The 20,225-nt window shown below is 40.2% G+C and overlaps 1 protein-coding gene across 4 annotated transcripts in view; it reads right to left on the bottom strand.

Moving 5' to 3' along the window:
• Positions 1-20,225, bottom strand: part of LOC138748705 (E3 ubiquitin-protein ligase MARCHF11-like) — a 45,335-nt gene that overhangs the window by 1,200 nt on the left and 23,910 nt on the right. The window contains exons 3-5 of one of the 4 annotated variants that reach the window (XR_011348224.1): positions 19,315-19,507; positions 13,832-13,938; positions 11,686-11,920 (exon numbers count right to left, since the gene is read on the bottom strand). Coding sequence is in view for 3 of the 4 variants with exons in the window: in XM_069909348.1 (XP_069765449.1) it covers positions 11,786-11,920; positions 13,832-13,938; positions 19,315-19,507 (435 nt within the window). In the remaining variant the exon portion in view is untranslated. Of the gene's footprint in view, positions 1-11,286; positions 11,921-13,831; positions 13,939-19,314; positions 19,508-20,225 lie in introns of those variants that run through there. The other 3 variants (XM_069909348.1, XM_069909340.1, XM_069909361.1) reach the window with 3 other exon arrangements.

Genomic DNA, 20,225 nt, shown 5'->3' with positions numbered 1-20,225 from the left:
GTCGGTGTGTTGACCTTTTCCTACCACTCTCCTCACATCAGTCACTGTAAGACACAGCACCTGATCGTTTGGAGGAGAGGTGGTCTTCTTTGCCTCCACATTATGCATCACCTCAAAACCTGTGTAGAAGTTGTTCAATACATCTGGGAGGTGTTTTGCACTGAGGACCTGAGAACGCTGTTTCATTGGGCTGTACTTGTACAATCAGAAGACAATAAACTTGACCGACTTGATATTCTTTGCACCATAAAACTTTGTCTCCCAACATCTTCCATACTGTACATTAAATAAATAAATAAACACTTTCCCATCTGAGAAAAAAACATCCAGCCTCTAATGTTTTTATCTCCTACTTGATGAAGTTTAGATTTTCACAATTTTGAAGAAAAAAATTGGAAGCCTTCCAGTTATATGAGGAAGGCACTGATGAACAATTGTGCTTTGATCAATGAATTCTCATGTGGCTTTGGGGACAAGTGATTCACATCTCCCTGCATTTTATGATCTCCTTGATAATCTCCACATTTCCTTTCTGGGTAGAAACAGCTAATGGTAAGTATTTACTACAGTTTTTCCAATTTCCATGGGAATTGTACACAGTTTGTTATTTTGCATTACGGTACAATAGAAAGCTCCTGGATTTCCTGGCTGTTTTCGTCAAACCAGTCCTTGTTTTTCCTGGAGGAGAAGCCCAGTACCTCTTCAGTGGATTGCAGTATGGTAGTCTTCAACTGATCCCAGAGGGTTTCAGGGGACGGGTCCGTGAGGCGGGTTGCAACGTCGAGCTTTGCTTTGAGGTTTGCCTGGAAGTTTCCTCTCGCTTCGTCTGACTGCAGTTTTCCAACATTGAACCTCTTTCTGGGGGCTTTATTGTTCCTGGGCTTTGGCTTGAAGTGAAGGTTGAGCTTGCAGCGAACCAGCCGGTGGTCAGTGTGGCATTCCGCGCTAGGCATGACCCTGGTGTGGAGCACATCTTGTTTGTCACTTTCTCGCACCAGGATGTAGTCCAGGAGGTGCCAGTGTTTGGATCGGGGATGCATCCAGGTGGTCTTAAGGCTGTCCCTCTGCTGAAAAAGGGTGTTTGTAATGACAAGCCGCTGTTCTGCGCAGAGCTCCAACAGGAGGCGCCCATTGTCGTTGCACTTGCCGACGCCATGCTTGCCCAGGATTCCTGGCCAGGTTTCTGAGTCTTTGCCGACACGAGCGTTGAAGTCGCCCAGGATGACAACCTTGTCGGCTGTAGGGGTACGTTGGATGAGGTTGCGCAGGTCGGTGTAGAACTTGTTCTTTTCTGCTGGTTCCGCCTGGAGGGTTGGAGCATAGACACTGATGAGGGTGATGTGACGCTTGTTTTGAAGTGGGAGTCGCATGGACATGATTCGGTCCGAGAGGCCTGTCGGAAGGTTTTCGAGTTTGGAGGCAATGAAGCTCTTGACCATGAAGCCTACACCAGATAGGCGTCGTTCATCCGAAGGCTTGCCAGACCAGTAGAGTGTGTAGCCCGCGCCGCGTTCTTGGAAGCTGCCTACATCTGCCAGGCGGACTTCACTGAGAGCGGCTATGTCGATGTCAAGTCTGAGGAGTTCATGTGCAATGAGGGCAGACCGACGTTCAGGTCGATGGCTGTCAGTCTTATCTAGCATGGTTCTGATGTTCCAGCATGCTAGCTTGAGTTTGTGAGCATCTTTTGAGGGGGAGGACGTGGAGGGGGAGGACGTGGAGGGGGAGGACGAGACATATAAGGCAATCGAACAACTGAAAAGTGGCAAAGCAGCAGGTATGGATGGAATCCCCCCAGAAGTCTGGAAAGCTGGCGGCAAAACTCTGCATGCCAAACTGCATGAGTTTTTCAAGCTTTGTTGGGACCAAGGTAAACTGCCTCAGGATCTTCGTGATGCCACCATCATCACCCTGTACAAAAACAAAGGCGAGAAATCAGACTGCTCAAACTACAGGGGAATCACGTTGCTCTCCATTGCAGGCAAAATCTTCGCTAGGATTCTACTAAATAGAATAATACCTAGTGTCGCTGAGAATATTCTCCCAGAATCACAGTGCGGCTTTCGCGCTAACAGAGGAACCACTGACATGGTCTTTGCCCTCAGACAGCTCCAAGAAAAGTGTAGAGAACAAAACAAAGGACTCTACATCACCTTTGTTGACCTCACCAAAGCCTTCGACACCGTGAGCAGGAAAGGGCTTTGGCAAATACTAGAGCGCATCGGATGTCCCCCAAAGTTCCTCAACATGATTATCCAACTGCACGAAAACCAACAAGGTCGGGTCAGATACAGCAATGAGCTCTCTGAACCCTTCTCCATTAACAATGGCGTGAAGCAAGGCTGTGTTCTCGCACCAACCCTCTTTTCAATCTTCTTCAGCATGATGCTGAACCAAGCCATGAAAGACCCCAACAATGAAGACGCTGTTTACATCCGGTACCGCACGGATGGCAGTCTCTTCAATCTGAGGCGCCTGCAAGCTCACACCAAGACACAAGAGAAACTTGTCCGTGAACTACTCTTTGCAGATGATGCCGCTTTAGTTGCCCATTCAGAGCCAGCTCTTCAGCGCTTGACGTCCTGCTTTGCGGAAACTGCCAAAATGTTTGGCCTGGAAGTCAGCCTGAAGAAAACTGAGGTCCTCCATCAGCCAGCTCCCCACCATGACTACCAGCCCCCCCACATCTCCATCGGGCACACAAAACTCAAAACGGTCAACCAGTTTACCTATCTCGGCTGCACCATTTCATCAGATGCAAGGATCGACAATGAGATAGACAACAGACTCGCCAAGGCAAATAGCGCCTTTGGAAGACTACACAAAAGAGTCTGGAAAAACAACCAACTGAAAAACCTCACAAAGATAAGCGTATACAGAGCCGTTGTCATACCCACACTCCTGTTCGGCTCCGAATCATGGGTCCTCTACCGGCACCACCTACGGCTCCTACAACGCTTCCACCAGCGTTGTCTCCGCTCCATCCTCAACATCCATTGGAGCGCTCACACCCCTAACGTCGAGGTACTCGAGATGGCAGAGGTCGACAGCATCGAGTCCACGCTGCTGAAGATCCAGCTGCGCTGGATGGGTCACGTCTCCAGAATGGAGGACCATCGCCTTCCCAAGATCGTATTATATGGCGAGCTCTCCACTGGCCACCGTGACAGAGGTGCACCAAAGAAAAGGTACAAGGACTGCCTAAAGAAATCTCTTGGTGCCTGCCACATTGACCACCGCCAGTGGGCTGATAACGCCTCAAACCGTGCATCTTGGCGCCTCACAGTTTGGCGGGCAGCAGCCTCCTTTGAAGAAGACCGCAGAGCCCACCTCACTGACAAAAGGCAAAGGAGGAAAAACCCAACACCCAACCCCAACCAACCAATTTTCCCTTGCAACCGCTGCAATCGTGTCTGCCTGTCCCGCATCGGACTGGTCAGCCACAAACGAGCCTGCAGCTGACGTGGACTTTTTACCCCCTCCATAAATCTTCGTCCGCGAAGCCAAGCCAAAGAAAAACAATAGAAAGCACACTCAGTAATATCATTAAGGTAGCACCTTTCTGAATAAGTAATTTAATGACCTTATCAGGTCCTCCTAAGGCAAAGAATATCAGTGGTGTACAAGATGAAACTGTTTTAGACCAGTTTAAAGGTCTGTGATAGGTCATGTTTAACCAATCTTAATGAGTTTTGAGGTTACCAGGAAAGTAGATGTGGATGTTGTCTACTTGGACATTAGTAAGGTCTCTGACAAGATCCCACATGGGAGGTTAGTCAGGAAGGTTCATTGGTGGGGTAGTAAACTGCATTCAACATTGGCTATGCGGGAGAAGCCAGAGTGGTAGTGGATGATGGTTTCTCAGACTGGAGGCCTGTGATGAGTGGTGTGCCTCAGGGTTCAGTGCAGGGACCATTGTTGTTTGTCATCTATGTCAATGATCTAGATGATAATGTGGTAAATTGCATCAGCAAGTTCGCACTTGACACAAAGATTGGAGGTGTTGTGGACAACAAAGGTTTTCAAAACTTGCAGAGGACCAGCTGGAAAAATGGGCTGAAAAAAATGGCAGATGGAATTTAATGCAGACAAGTGATGCATTTAGGAAGGAAAAACCAAAGTAGGACATGCACTGTAAATGGTAAGACACCGAGAAGTGCAGTAGAACAGAGGGATCTGGGAATACAAATACATAATTCTCTGAAAGTAGTGTCATGTGTAAATAGGGTTGTAAAGAGAGTTTTGGGCATATTGGCCTTCGTAAATCAAAGTATCGAGTATAGGAGTTGAGATGCTATGGTAAACTTGTATAATATATTGGTGAGGCCAAATTTGGAGTATTGTGTGCAGTTTTGGTTACCTTGAGATAGGAAAGATATCAATAAGATTGAAAGAATGCACAGAAGATTTGCTGGATGCTGTCTGGACTTCAGGAACTAAGTTTCAGGGAAATAGAACATTTTTTTTCCTGGAGTGTAGAAGAATGAAGGGAGATTTTATAGAGGTATTTAAAATTATGAGGGCTATAGACAGAGTAAATGCAAGTAGGCTTTTTTTCCATTGAGAATAGGTGAGATTTTTTAAAAATCCAGAGAACAAAGGGTAAAAGTTTAGTGGGAACTTATTTTAAAAAGCAGAGTAGTGGAATTGTGGAATGAGCTGTTAGTTGAAGTGGTGAATGAGGGCTCAGTTTTAACATATAAGAAAAATTTGGACAGGTACCCATATAGGTGGGGTATAGAGGGCTATGGACTGGGTGCAGGTCAGTGGGACTCGGTAGAATAATTCGACACAGACAAGAAGGGTCACTGGGCCTGTTTTCTATGCTGTAATGTTCTATAGTTCTAAATGCCTGTTGATCTGCAATTTCAAGTTCCAATTCTTAATAAAGGACTTGTGTTTGTAACTCACCTGCAAAGACAATGTCGTACAATAATGCATACATGTTCTTGGATACATCATTGCTGGTTAACCAATTTACCAGTTTCCTGTGCACTCTTCAAATAGTATTGAAGAGTTTTTTTCTGTCTATCCATCCTTTCGGATCAGTTTGTGGGGTTTGATATCAGGATACCCCACTCCTCAAAAAGGAACCCCATATGCACGAATGGATTTAACCGAGTAGAGGTTGCACAGGTCCAGACCCACTCTCCCGGATCCAGTGGCATGGTGAGGTCCAAGACGGCTGGGGGAAGATCTTTTGCAGTGAATGGCCAGACCAAGCTTCGATGCAAGAGATGCCCTTTCTGAGCTTCACGACACATTTGCTAGATGGTCGTTGACAAGAGGGTTCGTCCACCCTTTGATAGGTCTTGTTTTTCATCCTGCAGGGTGTCCAGCCACCCTCTGCACTAGCCAAGCCTGGTTAACCGGGAGCCGGTTTAGTCACTGACCACCTGGCCATGCGATAGGTAGTATTGCATTACATAGTACAAATAGCACTCAGTCGAGTGACCTGAAGAGAAGCAAAGGACCATTTCATAATCTGCAGTGTTCTCTATATTCCTTAGCACATTTCATGGAATATTTGTGAAACTATTACAAAGTGAAAATAATACTTTTAATTGATTTTTTTTGTTCATAACCTGCAGGGATGACCTGAAGTTTTGAACCAGAGCCTGTAGTAAAAAGGATAGGAATCTTCTCTGACTTCCACCCATTCTGCCACCAACATCACTGAATCAACATCAACATCATTAGTGGGCAGGACTGCGTTTGGAATTATTTCAAAGTACAACCAAAGTTGAGTAATTTTGACTCCTGCAGTCATTACATATTTTCACAGCTATAAGATAATAAGCAAAGGTATCCTCTCTGATATTTCAGGGTGCTACCTTGGACTGTTACAAAATGGAGTTTGTTTCAAAATCAAGAACAGAACTGCAAACAGCCGCGGGTACTGGAAGGATTCAGTGGGTCAGGCAACATCCATGAAGAGAAATGATCATTCAGCTTTCTGGTTTGGGCCTTTTTCAAGACTAGATATGTTGATGCACTTCTCTCCGTGGATGTTGTCTGACCTGCCGAGTCCTTCTCATATCTCATTGTTTGCTTTGTTTCAAACTTATTTGACTCCAATGGTGACAATTATTCCAGTTCAATATTAGCCAAAGATCATGGTGAATCCTTAACACTTCAGACATGGAGAAAATATCACAGAAAATTATCAATGAAAATCCTTCCCAAATTCACATCCATAAATCTCTATTTTTCTTATACCAATCTAAGAGACTTCTGAGTGACCTTGTTGTACTATCTCCTTCCAACACCACCCTGTCTGTTAAAAAAAAACCTTCCTCTGATGTCTCCACTAAATTTTCTTTCACCCACCTGGAACAGATGTCTTCTGGTATTTGCAGTTTTCCCAAGCCCCTTAATCTTATGAACCTCTATTAAATCACCTCCCATACTTTGTCACTCCAAAGAAAAAAAAAGCCTTAGCTCTGCCAACCTTGCTTCACAACATATGTTTGCTAATCCAGGCAATATCCTGGTAAATTTCTTCACTCTCTCTGAAGCATCAACATCATTACAGAAATCATTAAATGGTTCATTAAAATGACCAGAACAGAACGTAATATTCCAAGTTTAGTCTAACTAGCATTAAGATTACCTCATATCTCTTGAATTCAATCCCCCAATAAAGAGCAGCACATCATACATCTTCTTAAACATCTTACCAACTTGCATGGCAACCTTGAGGGATCTCTAGACCTGGACCCCATGATCCCTGTTCCTCCACACAATTAAGAAATCTGCCATTAACCATGTACTCTGACCTCTGGTGATGTCATGAAAGCAGCAGCTGTGTAGTCGACTGGCTCATCGAGAAACCCTCTTTAAACCAGCCATATATAGTAGGCATATGCAATAATTCAAGTATTAATGATTAATTGAGTGTGATGAGGTTAATGGGCGTGGAGGAAAGGGAGGAAGTGACAAACGAAGACAGATGGAGAAGCCACCCCACCATCACCCACATGACAGCGGCGAGTCTGATAAAGAAGGATAATTCTCTGAGATCCAAGAACTGAGAAAAGAACACAGAAGATATTAAACAGAGGCTAGCAAGAATGGAGGAAATATGAAAGATTTAACAGCTCAAATTGAAAAGCTGGAGGGGAAACTGAAAGAAATGAAAGTCAGAGTAACTTCAACAGAGGACAGAGGAATGCGACATCTGGTTTTAGGGGGGTAGAGCTAGGTGTCGTCAGTGTAAAAATGGAAGGAGATGCCATGTTTCTGCATGATAAGGCCGAGGGGGAGCATGTACAGCGAGTAAAGGATGGGGCCAAGGATGGATCCTTGTGGAACCCCACAAGAGAGGGTGGCTGAGGCAGATGTGTGGTTGCCCATGTTGACTGTGAAAGTCCTGTCAGTAAAGTAAGATTTGAACCAGCTCAGGGCCACACTATTGATGCTGACCTTCTGCTGGAAATGGTCTTTCGGAATAGCATGATCGACGGTGTCGAACGCTGCGCTGAGGTCTAGGAGTATTAGAACAGCAGCGCTGCCCAAGTCTGTGGTGAGGAGTAGGTCATTGTATATGCTGTGGTGGGCTTTGTATCCAGACTGAAACTTTTGTTATTTTATTTTGGTGAAGGTCGGGAGATAGTTGGTTAAGCATTACTTTTTTAAGGACTTTGGAGAGGAAAGGAAGTTTTGAAAAAGGTCTGTAATTTTAGGGGATAGTGGGGCCAAGGCTAGGTTTTTTTTGCAGGAGGGGTTGAACTATTGCACATTTGAAGCAGGTTGAGACAGAGCCAGTGGCCAGGGAGCTGATGAGGATGGAGAGGATGGTCGGACCCCGCGATGTTGAAGACATCCTTCAGGAGGGAGGTAGAGATAGTGTCAAAGGGAATGGTTGTAGGATTCATGGAAAACACGATCTTTCTGAGGGTGAGTCGTGTGATGGGACTAAAGCTGTCCAGGTTATGTGGAGAGAACAGTGGGCCAGTTATGTTATGGGTGGTGGGGGGAGGGGTGTTTTTCCTAATGTTCTCAACTTTGCCGATGAAGAATATTAAAAATTCTTCACATTTGGCAGGGGATGTGTTCATGTTTGTAGTGGGTGGAGGGCATACAACCAGATGAATTAGGGGGCAGAGAGGACCATCAACTCCGTAAGAGTTGATTACATTACAGGAGATTACATTACAGGAGATTCACATTACAGGAGATCTCTTGATAGGCTTGAAACAAGTACAGAAATTAGAGTTGAATAGGAAGTGAAAGCAAAAGGCCATTGTCATTATTGAACAGGCAATGAAAAAAATGTGTAGATATATCTTGGTTTGTTACTGAAAAGAAAGTTGGCTATTCCAGGTTGAACAATACATATTTTACCCCCTCCATAAATCTTCGTCCGCGAAGCCAAGCCAAAGTAAGTATAATATCTAAGAGAGGGACTATAGAGGATTTTCTCAGAGCAGGGAGTTATACTGGATATTTACGTGATAATTGTTAGGATTCCCCCAAAGAGGGATTTTGAGCATCCTCAAAAAATGGGGGTCACCCATGAGAGATCTAGTCACATCTCTTTTCCTCTGTACAAAGAGCTAGGACACTCATTGGTTCTGGGTGTCCAGTTGGTTTGGTTAAATAGAAAGTACCCTTCTCTCTCTTTTATTTCTTCTTTTCTTGCATTAGTTTGTTTTGCAAATGTTTTCTCATACTAAATCACCCAAATAGAGAGGAGAAAATTTCTTAACCAACTTAAAAACCTTGGATGTGGTGTGGCAACAATACAGGTGGACATTGAGCATAAAAAGCTCAGGAGAGAGTGGTGGGTCAGATATTTGGTACGGGAAAAGGAAAGGGGTGGCCATCTTATTCAATCAAGGTGTTATCTTCTCTGCAGAAAGTGATCCAAGACACAATAGGGAAATATGTCATGGTAATCGGTACAATAAATGGGGAAGATATATCGATACTGAATATTCATGGGCTTTAGTTTCTTCTCAAATGTACATGTGTGTTATTCATGCATAGATATGTTTTGTGTTCCTGAACAATATATGTTTAAAGTAGTAGATTGTAAAATTGACTCAGTAACAATCGGTGACTATGCACCTATAATCCTCACCCTGGATTTAGATATAGAAAAGTATTTTAAATATTGGAGAGCAAACATTTCTCTATTGACTGACCCTTCACTGACTTAGTTAGACTAAACTTGGAATATTACGTTCTGTTCTGGTCATTTTAATGAACCATTTAATGACTTACCAAACAGTGTATGGAGGAGTATTTTGATATCAATGATAATGGTGAAGTGACATCATCCATCTTTTGTGAAGCCACTAAAGAAATAATAAGGGGTAAAATGATTGAAATATCAAATAGAATAAGAAAGAACAGGTCGAAGAAGCAATCAAACCTGCAAAGTAAAAGAAAAGGTACTAGAGTCAGTACATAAAAATAACGATATAAATGAAAAACTCCTATATGAATTAAAACAAAAAAGACACGAATTAGAGGATCTCTTGACATACAAAGCTGAAGGAGCCCTGAGATTTTTGAATCAAAAAATTACGAGAAGGAAAAAGAGCTAATCACCTCTTGGCATTTCAGATGCATAAAGAGCAAAAGGTGGTAGAATTCGCTCCACCTCCAATGTAAAAGGATTATTGCTGAAAGCGGGATGGCTGATGATGTCATCAGCTGGCAACTGAAGAGCACAAACTTTAATGTACCCATCTATGAAAAAGGAGATTATGATGCAGTGATGAAATTGTCTTATTATTAATCTTTAGGAAAATTATATATATTTCTTAGAAAAGGTTTTGTGGGTGGACAGGAACACATAGACATTTGGACACAGAAACCATTTTGAAAGTCAAAATGTCCACTGGTTCATTGTTGGTTGAAGCTGTGTAAACAGCCATAAAACCTGGAGTGATTGTCCATTGAAATGTTGAAGACAATGTCATTTAATCAAGAGAAACACCTGTATAAATCTGTTCAAACAGGCTTTTGTTTCAATGACTTGTGCAGACAGATCAGAGGCATTGGCTCAAAATTGATTTTGGAAGAGAGGAACTTCAAACAAAATTAGCAGAAGTGTCATGTCATGTGATTAAAGACACTTAAAGGAGAGATCTTTAATATTGTACCAAGAAACATCTGAAGTCATAAATGCAGTAGCCTCTCGTGAGAGAGGTATGTTCTTATAGTATTCTATTTACCACGGGAGATACACAGATCAGTGGCAAGAAAGAGCTGTCTCTTTGAAAAGAGGACCATTTCACCATGTCTATTTTAACATGGTCACTTCATGTAACCCTCGCCAGGGTGTGTGAAATCATTGTGGGGAAAAAAGCACAAATTCTAAAACCTCCATGCAAGAGGGAAATCATTCGTATGAAGAAACAATTCTCTGAAAACTAACCTACAAGAATTCTTTAGTATGAGAACTTTTGAACAGCAGTAAAGACTTTGCGTTTCAATGCAAATGCTTTGAGACTGAACTTAAAAATAATCTCTTCAGAATTATGCCTAAACTGTAATGGTTTGTGTTTTGCTAAACACACATACATTTGCCCATAGAGGGATTAAGTTAGAGTTAAGAAGTGCTATGTTATTGATAGTTCTTAATAAAAATTATTGTTTTGATGATACCATTGTTTTGGTGAATTTCTGTTGCTGCTGATGTCGGTGATAACAAAGCACAGAAGATTTGCTTGAGTTCTAAGACTGCGAGAAAAGATCTCCAGTAAAGCTCATACCTGCTGTTCAGCCACCATTATTGTGCATATGACGCTTTCACTTCCCAGTGTGTATGTTCCATGTCACAGTGGAGGGCATTGCTGCTGCACTATTACCCACCCTTTTTTCTGTGGGAAAGCAGCTCCTGAATCTCGGCTATGTAAAAGGACTTCACGATCTGCCCTTTCAGCTTTCAGCGCAAATGGTAAATCCACATTTTTTTTTTTTGCCTTTTACAATGGTGAGCAGGCAATAATGTGGCTTTTTAATGTAAAAACCCTCAAAGAGGCATGCCAAATTTCCTTAGTCTCCTAAGAAATGAGAGGTGCTAAGTCCCTCTTAAACATGTAGGCCTTTCAACATTGGCAACCCACTAAATAGGCCTGTGAACAACCCATACTGAAATACAGGTAGGGCCATTTACACTGGACCCAAAAAAAAACCAGTTCTGTGCACCATTTCACATAAAGCACACAGGTCCACAATTTATCATAGATTGTGGGAAAAATGTGAACAATTTAATAAGACATATGCACACAATGTATAAAAGAGGTGGGAAAAGTGCACACAAGATTATAAAGGAGCATAGGGAAAAACACGCACAATTTATTAATACACATGCGCACAATGTTTAAAAGACCATGGGAAAATACTCACTGTATTCTCACAAGGCACCCAGTGAGCGAAAGAACGATGCAGAGTTGAAAGTGAGTTGAACCAACTGACTTTAATAGAACTCTCGCACCGAATCCCTCAGAACCCAATGACATTTGCAACTCTCAGGTTCTTTAAGACATCAGCCACTATGCTGTGGGCTTGCCCCACACCCGGAGCTCTCACAGACTTGCCCACAACTCTGTGAGCTGGTTTGCCTATTGCATGGGCTAGCTTCCACATGACCCCGCCCCCACTCCAGAACCAGCATTAGGGGTACGGAGTCCACGGCCAAAACCTCTTTAATTGGTTTGGGTGGCCGACCTTGTCAGCATGGGGGTGGTAGAGTCGCAGGGTGTTCCAGGTCCAGTTGTGCCAGCTTGAGGTGGTCAAAGGTGAAGGTCCCATCATGGGTCAGCTCATGTCAAGGACACACGTGGTTCCATTCTGACGCACCACCTTCCACGGGCCAATGTACAGCTGCTGGAGTGGAGTCCAATGCATTCCCCTGCATTAGTGAGTGCAGAACTAGTTGTGAATATTGCCAAACTGGCCCAATCTGTGGAAACATTCAAAAACTATTAAAAAATTAAATTACTGCAGAATCAAAGAACGAAAACAAGAAATTGATTACAAAAAAATTACAAAGATGCACAAACTTTTTAAAAAAAATTGCTTAAACAAAGAAAAGCTTGTAATACATATAAATTAATCAGAACTTACCATTGTCCTTCATTATGCCATTCAAATGGAGATGCTGTTCCAGTGCCAGAAAATTGCCCCAATCTTGTTGTCAGCTCTTGGAAATCCCAAATTTGCTGTTAGTTATGTGGAGGAAATATCTGGTACTTGCTGATATTTACCCCATCAAATCCAGGCAAGATGTCAGAGATTGAACACTACCAGCATAATGGCACTTAAAATAGTTTCTCCTACACCATGAACACTAATTTGCAAGTGGCAAACCATGGAACAATTAATATCAGGCAATTAGCTAAATATTTAGACATTTTATTAAATTAGCCATATAAAAGTAGCACTGTGCAGCCATTCAAGCTGTCATCTTTAAATATTAAGCTGATAAAGGACACATATAATGTACACCAATGAGTAATTAACCCAGTATCTCAATGTATAAAATAACTTTACCTTTCTTCCAGTACCATAGTGAGTATAATGCATTAGGATATGTCATGAAGATTTCTGATATGCAGAAGGTGTTGATCTTCAGAGATCTGAGGCAGTTATCTGTACTGGTAAGGCACCCAGGCTCACATATACTATCATCATTTGGTCTTATGTTAACATGACTATATAGTACAAGTCAAAAGAATTAAACAGTGTGGCAAAGTCTCTGGGTCCAAGTAACTTGCAAAAAATTCTTCAGTCATGAATAGCACAGAAGACTAACAAGATTAAGTTTGAGTTTAAATTTAAGCCAGTTCACAACTGGGTGGCATGTGCATGAATTAATTGTGGGAGTTCCACCCAAAACTCCAGATTGGTGTTCCACTTCACTGCCTCTGATTACCATACAAATTTTATTTATCTAACTCAGAAAATGCTTGTCTGGAGAATGATAATATCAAAAGCTACCCTAAAATTAGAATTAAGGCAAATTCTTGAGATCATAAAGTGCAAGGTTTACCCTCCAACTAACTCCATGAGGTGCAATGCCTGGGAATGAGAAACAATTGATGCTGACACCAAATTGGAGAAAAAAAGTGGGATTTTTCCACTTTCTTGCATCAACTTCTCAGTCTGAGGATTCCAAGCTTCACCGGTTTAAAAAAAACAAAACATGACCTTGGGTTTCACTGATTTGATTTGCAACTATGGTAGCTTCTATTTTTATTCCATGTAAATTATTAATTATTTATAAAAGAAATTCTGTGGAATCCTTTCAAAGTAATAATTTAGGACTTTGAAGGATCATTCAAGCATATTACTTTAAGGAATCTTTTATCTTTCAAAACAATTATGAAGCATGAAGAAACTTATGACTAATGACTAATATATTAAGTTATGGACAGAAATCAACCAACATTGTAATGTCTTTTTAAAAAAAAATATATGTATATGTGTGTGTATTTTACAGTGGTAGATAAACACCCTATCAAAAGTGCATGCATTTTATAAAATAATTTTTAAATATATTACATTTCTTTATCCCAAATACTTGTTTCATCTTGGTGCACAAAGGCATTCATTGATGTAATTCATTAGTTCATTAAATCTTAGGGAACACACTTTAAACTGTTGTTACCCTCATGACCACCTCAGCAGAACTGTGGTCATCACAATCCTCATCATGGGGCCTGAATCGTGTGAGCAAATGTAACAAAGTGTAGCTGCAGTGAAATTGTTCGGACATTAATCTAGTGGAACCATCAGGCCTCCTTGTTCTGAATTGATTTAAAGATGACCAAAGGGTCTGATTGTCTGAGCTTTCAGCATTGTTGCTATTTACTTCTAAATCTTTTGCTTTATCATAATTTAAAACGGTCCAGTGCAGATTGACAGCTCTCCAGCGTTTAAACACTCGATAAATTGCTGCTCCTTCATGAATGATCAGGCCTGTGGAAAGAAGTATCAGTTAATCAAAGTGAATGTGATCACTACTCCTCTTTGCATTATGTACATGGCACAGGTTTCTTTTAATATATGTGTCAGAGGAAGTAGCCTACTTCCTGTTAGATGACCCTTTCATCACCTCATCCATTGGACCTTATGCAAGAGCTATAATGACAAATCCTCAGTGACTGTAATTTCATCAGGAAATGAGAAGGCAACAGAAACTAAATCTGTAATCTTTTACTATGGTTTAGCAGAACGTTCCTTATCTAATCAGGTTCCAATTACTTTTCCAATAGACACGAGGACACTTAATAACTTATCTACCTTATTATATAGATTAGATTCCCCAGCAGTCACTGGTCAAGCACAATAATAAATAACAATGTGATCTTTTATGTGGAATGGAAAGGATTAATATTTTAATATTAAAATAAAAACATTTGATTTCTAAACTCTGCAAAAAAGAAAGCAGGATAAATCAATTAGTAATAAAGATATTTTGGCTCCAGATTCTAGTATCTACAGACTCTTGAGTATTTAGTCACATGTTTTAGATACAATTTCAATGTATAATTTTCAATCAGAGTAAAATTTTATTTTAAAACATTTGACATCAAAAACACTCCTTAAATTAATGTTTACTAAATTAAAAATATACAAATTACACCATGAATAGAAGTAAAATACGTCGATTTAATTTGTACACACTACTGCTGTATGGATTGTACAAGGGTTGCTATAATTCACTGGGACCAGTAAAGTAACCTCAAATTAAATAATGTTGATACTGTGGATAGCGTGGAGCTTCCAAAACCTTCAGTAAATTAGAAGGCCAGAGCTAAAGGATTCAACCACAAATGAAGACATTGCAACATATACTCTGAAACATCCCCTTTTGGATCCCTATTTCTCTCAATAAAATCAGCCCTGGATCAACTCAAAAAGGCCTTACTTTAGAACATAACCAAGTTGAATTAAAAAAAAGGTTCCTACCTCCTCGCCTCATCTAAAACATCGGTCTGATAGGTCTGAATTTAATTTGTTTAATTTCTGTGGTGTGAGATACAATTGATGCAAAAAAAATTATATTGTACTAATCTATACCTTACATTCATCATGTTAGTCATACTATCCGGACAGTTCAGACCAGGTTTGCTCATTGATTCTAATATTTAAGTCTGATTCCCTTCTCCCTCTGGACTTATGAACCCCATGTTTGGGTGTTCCAATTGGAAGTTAGTGATAGATTGCTGAAGTAAATTTCTTTGTGTTTCCCTTTTGAATCAGAGTCTCTACATCACTACAATTTGGTAAAAACATTATTGGTCCCAATTTATCCCTTAAGTACGCTCTTATTTGACAATAGTAGAAGATTATGTTGTTAGGAATTCCATACTTATTTTTTAATTGTTCAAATGACATCAATTGTCCCCGCTCATAACAATCTTCAATATATCTGATTCCTTTACTAGACCAGATTGTACAAGGTCTCAGTCTGTTATGAGTCAGATGGGTTTTGGGAGATAAGCCTCCCCTTGTTCCAGTATCACTATTTATTTTATACCAGATATTAATGAACATTTCCTAGAGCAGATTACAGGAATCAAATTTCCACAAAACCTAGAATTATTTTTACAGGGATAAGACCCAAACTGAAACTATCCAAACATCATACAGATTTTGTTAAAATTGCATTGGCAGTAGCGAGAAAATGTATAGCAGTTGCTTGGAACTCTGATTCACATCTAGGTATGGAACGTTGGAATGCAGAAATACATAGTTGTATTCCCCTCAAGAAAATTACCTATAACAAGAAATAAGTACGACATAGTTTTACAAGTTTGGCATCAATATTTACAAATCTCTGGTGTAAATCTTTAATTATGTTCATCCTAATCCTCAAAACGTGTTGATCTTCTCCAAAGAAAATTAATTGAATATGAACTTATGATCCATGAAGTGTGCGGCATTTTCAACAGTCCATTCTGCTTTCTTTCTTTCTTACGTTTCCTTTACCTCTTTGTTGCTTTTCTTTCTTTCTATATCTTTCCCTTTGGGCCTTTTTCTTGGGTGGGCAGGGATTGGGGGGTTGGGATATAACCATCAAGGAGTAAATATTGGATTTACTTTTGTACTTGTATTTTTTAATTTTGTAATTAACTGCATGTCAGGGCAAAAATTTTGAATAATCCATTTTTTAAAAATCAGCCCTTTATGAATAGAGGCACAACATTTGCCACCCTCCAGTCTTCTTGCACATAATGACCAAACAAATCTCAGCCAGGGTATCTAGCTCTCTAGCTTCCCACAATGTCCTCAGATATATCTGATCAGCCCAGGAGATTTGTCTTCCTTCAAAAGTATCAGGACCATTAGCTGTGGCTCCACACAGTGTTGACCCCATTGATTCCAGAGGGATCCAATTTTTTTTTTAAGGTTACGTTTTATCCTTTCATGTACATACAATCACTTGGGATTATCCTTAATGTTATCTACCTGTCTCCATTTTGCCCTCTTGATTTTTTTTGTTAGCTCGCTCCACAGTTCAATAAACTCCTCAGATACATACTTAATCCCAGATGTTTTTACCTGCTCCATGCCTCCTTCTTGCTCTTGAAAAGACCTTAAATTTCCATCGCTATCTAATCTTCCTTACCCTTTCATATCTGACCAATCTGAAGGAACATGCATATCCTGGACTCTTGTAAACGTACTTTTAAAATAAAATTTTCCTAACGATCCACTTTCCTCAAACAACCTGTTCCAATTAACTGGAGTGAGTTCTTGCTTTGTATGAAAGTCAGCCTTTAACAAAAAAACATCATTTACAAATTTGATGATGATACCACAGTAGAGGGTTGTATAGAAAGGGGTGATGAGTCAGCATGCAGGAGGAGAATTGAAAACTTGCCTGAATGCTGTCCCAACAATAACCTCTCACTCAATGTCACCAAAATCAAGGAGCTGATTGTAGGCTTAAGAAAGAAAAATTAAAAGTGTATGATCCAGTGATCATCGAGGGAAACAGAGGTAGAGAGGGTGAGCAAATTTAAATTCATGGGAGTCACTATCTTGGACCCAATATGCTGTCATCGTGAAGAAAAAACATCCAGTGCCTTTAATTCCTCAGGAGTTTACTGAGGTTCAGTATGACATCGGAAACCTTGGCAAACTTCTACTTATGTGAAATGGAAATTGTGCTGTCCGGCTGTATCGCAACCTGGTAAGGGGGTACCAATTTCCTCGGAGTGCAAAGCCCTGCAAACAGTAGTGGATACAGCCCAGAACATCACAGGCTAAACTTTCCCCATCATCAAGAAAATCTACATGGAGCAGCAGTAATCATCAAAGATCCACTTAAGCCAGGACATGCTCTGTTTTTGCTGCTCCCATCAGGAAAGAAGCATCAGACTCACAAGACTGATTTGTACCAGCTGGTTCAGGAATAGTTGTTACCCCTCCACCATCAGACTCCTAAGCAAGACTCAATCGGAGACTCATTTGAGGTCTCTTACTCTGTGCAGTTTTACTAAATTTTTTTCTGTATTTGCACAGTCTGTTTACATTTCTCTCTTTTGTAGTCATATCTTTTTCTTGAGTACAGTTTACATTACCAGTAACTAGAAATTCTGGCTGGCCCACAGGGTCAAATCTCAGGGTGGTATGTAATGTTATGCATGTACTCTAACAATAAATTTGAAATTTTACTTTGACTTTTGACTTTGAACTTGCACCAATTTTGGATTTATTTTGTGGTCCTGCCCTGTTTCTCTCCATAATTATCTTAAAACTAATAGAACAATGGTTGTTGGTCCCCAGTGGCTCCACTTGCCCTTCCCAATTTCCTGTCTGGATCAAGCAGCACCCTTTCTCATGTCATATTGTTAGAGGAAACCATCATGAACACAATTAACAAATTCCACACCATCTAAACCTTTCACACTATGACTTTTTCATTCAATATATGGAAAGTTACAATCCTCAATGATGACAATCTTCCTCGACAAGATTAGTTTCTTTAGATACTATTCAATAGGTATATAGTTTACATTATTGTGGACATATTACCAGAAATTCCAAAAATGTTGACATTTCTATTTTTAATAAATCATCACTAATACTAATCTAACATTGTGTTAAATCTTTCCCCTAAATATTATTGGCTCCAATCTTTCTTTCAAATACTGCCAGTTCCACCTGGAATTGGTAGCATTTTTTTTTGCATATGTATGAGAACATGGAGTCCAGCAGCAGAGCTCGAACTTGCTACAGCTTCCCAAGAATCTGCCTGCTGAAGAGTGGGTCCATTAATTTCAATGAAGCTGAATGGCAGCAAGGAAGAATGGCACATTTTGATTTTTTTTTTTGGATTGAGTTAACCTAAATGTTTGTTCTGAAACTTTTTTTTCCATAAATTTTAGTATCTTTACAAATACTTATTTACTTGAGTATTTTGTAATAGTTCTGGAATGTTGGTGAATGTCAGAGTTAATTACGAAACTCAGAATGTTAGTGTGTTTGAATGGCACTCAAGCTAGTGGCTCAGCTATCCATCCAAAGATTTTTCTAGCATTTTACTGATGGTATCTGATTAGGTGACATGGAAGTTCTGGAGAGCTTGGTGACAAAGTTGGAAGACACTGCAAGGAAATCTATTAAAGGCAAGGACAGACTAGGGCAAATGGAGAGCTTGTTGCTAACAGGGAATTTGGGGGCATTATTTAGTTGGCAGGATAGGAATCCTGTGGTATCAATTTAATGACATAAACTGCATTTCTAAAAATATTTTTTCTGGTCATGGCGATGGTGATCATGTACCTTTGCCTTTCTCTCCCCTGGTGTCCACATTCCAGATGCAAATAAATTTTGCAGAATGCTTACTGTTGTAAATTGTGCTTTTCTAAAGGGATTAAAAAATAGTCAGCGAAGGCCCATATGAACATGAAGCATCGTGGCTCAATATCTAAAATATTTCTTATTTCCATACTTAGCAAAGCAGGAACAAGAACCTCAACCAGGAAAGTATTTCTTCAAGCAAACAAGAAAGTCTGCAGATGCTAGAAAACTATAACAACACTGAAACTGCTGGAGGCAGCATCCACGGAAGGCATTCGGCAGTCAACATTTTGGGCCGTAACCGTTAATCAGAATGCTTTCTGTGGATACTGCCTGCCCTGCTGAGTCCTCAAGAATGTGTATGCTTCAAAGTATTTGTTACACCATGAATGCAATAAATTTTAATGAAATGTTGCCATTTGATATTTTTATGTAACCTTTAGCTTGAACAGATTATTGTCTCCTCTTATCAGTAAAGATAATTCCTAGACTTCAACATGCTGTCAAAGATATTTATTCAGTTCCTTGCAATCAACTTACCTATGCAAACAAGATCCATAAAGCCATACATCCCGTAGCAGATCTGAAATAAGATGTCTCTTCTCTGCCAAACTGCAGCAGGACTGAACGCTGACCATAAAAGCCAGGTCACACTTGCTGACAGAAAAAGGCAACCAAGGATCACTGCTATTATTTGAACCTTCTCAACCAAGGTCACCGTGATAGGTTCCCACTATGGGAAGAAAAGAAAACATTAAGTTTCAATAGAGAACATCATTAAATAAAAACATTTCAAGCAATATGTGCATTTCAGGTTACCGGCTAAAATAAAAATTAGGGTGCAACTTTACATTTGCAACAAATACAGTAAAACCTCGTTAGAATGCGATAGTTGGGGTCCAAGATTTTAAACTGCGTTACAGCCGAGTCATGGAACAGATGCATATAGGTCATGATTCAGGAAGTAGGAAAACAGAACACTGTGACTCAAACCCTATAATAAGACCTTTAAACTCCACATATTAACATACACATCTTGTAAATGAGTCACAAGAATTCATTTTTGAGTTTGTGGCTGTTAGCCTGGCTCCTAAAATCAATGTTTGGGTTCCACAGACACCCATTCTATAAGCGATTTTAACAAGGTTTCACTGTAATTATGTGTATACAGCTACTACAGTTCTGTAGTTCAGAAATGGTAAACACTCTCCCTACACACAAGTAACTGTCAAGTACTTCCTTCTCCAACAGGTTTCAGTTCCTGACTCAATATTTCTGTTAACCTGGGTTTTGAAATCAAGTGAAAGTTGACAGCATTGCCAACTTTGGTTAAAAAAAATTAACTTTACCTTTGGTGATCGTTATTCTGAGTTTTGAGAGAGCTGTAAAATGAAAAGGGCAGGGTAAGATCAATTAAGGAAAATAAAAAGGGATTGCATTGAAAGAACAAG

Source organism: Narcine bancroftii, chromosome 1 (assembly GCF_036971445.1).
Source record: "Narcine bancroftii isolate sNarBan1 chromosome 1, sNarBan1.hap1, whole genome shotgun sequence".
NCBI lineage: Eukaryota > Metazoa > Chordata > Chondrichthyes > Torpediniformes > Narcinidae > Narcine > Narcine bancroftii.
The sequence above is the reverse complement of the archived record's forward strand: the minus strand, read 5'-3'. Positions and strand labels throughout refer to the sequence as shown.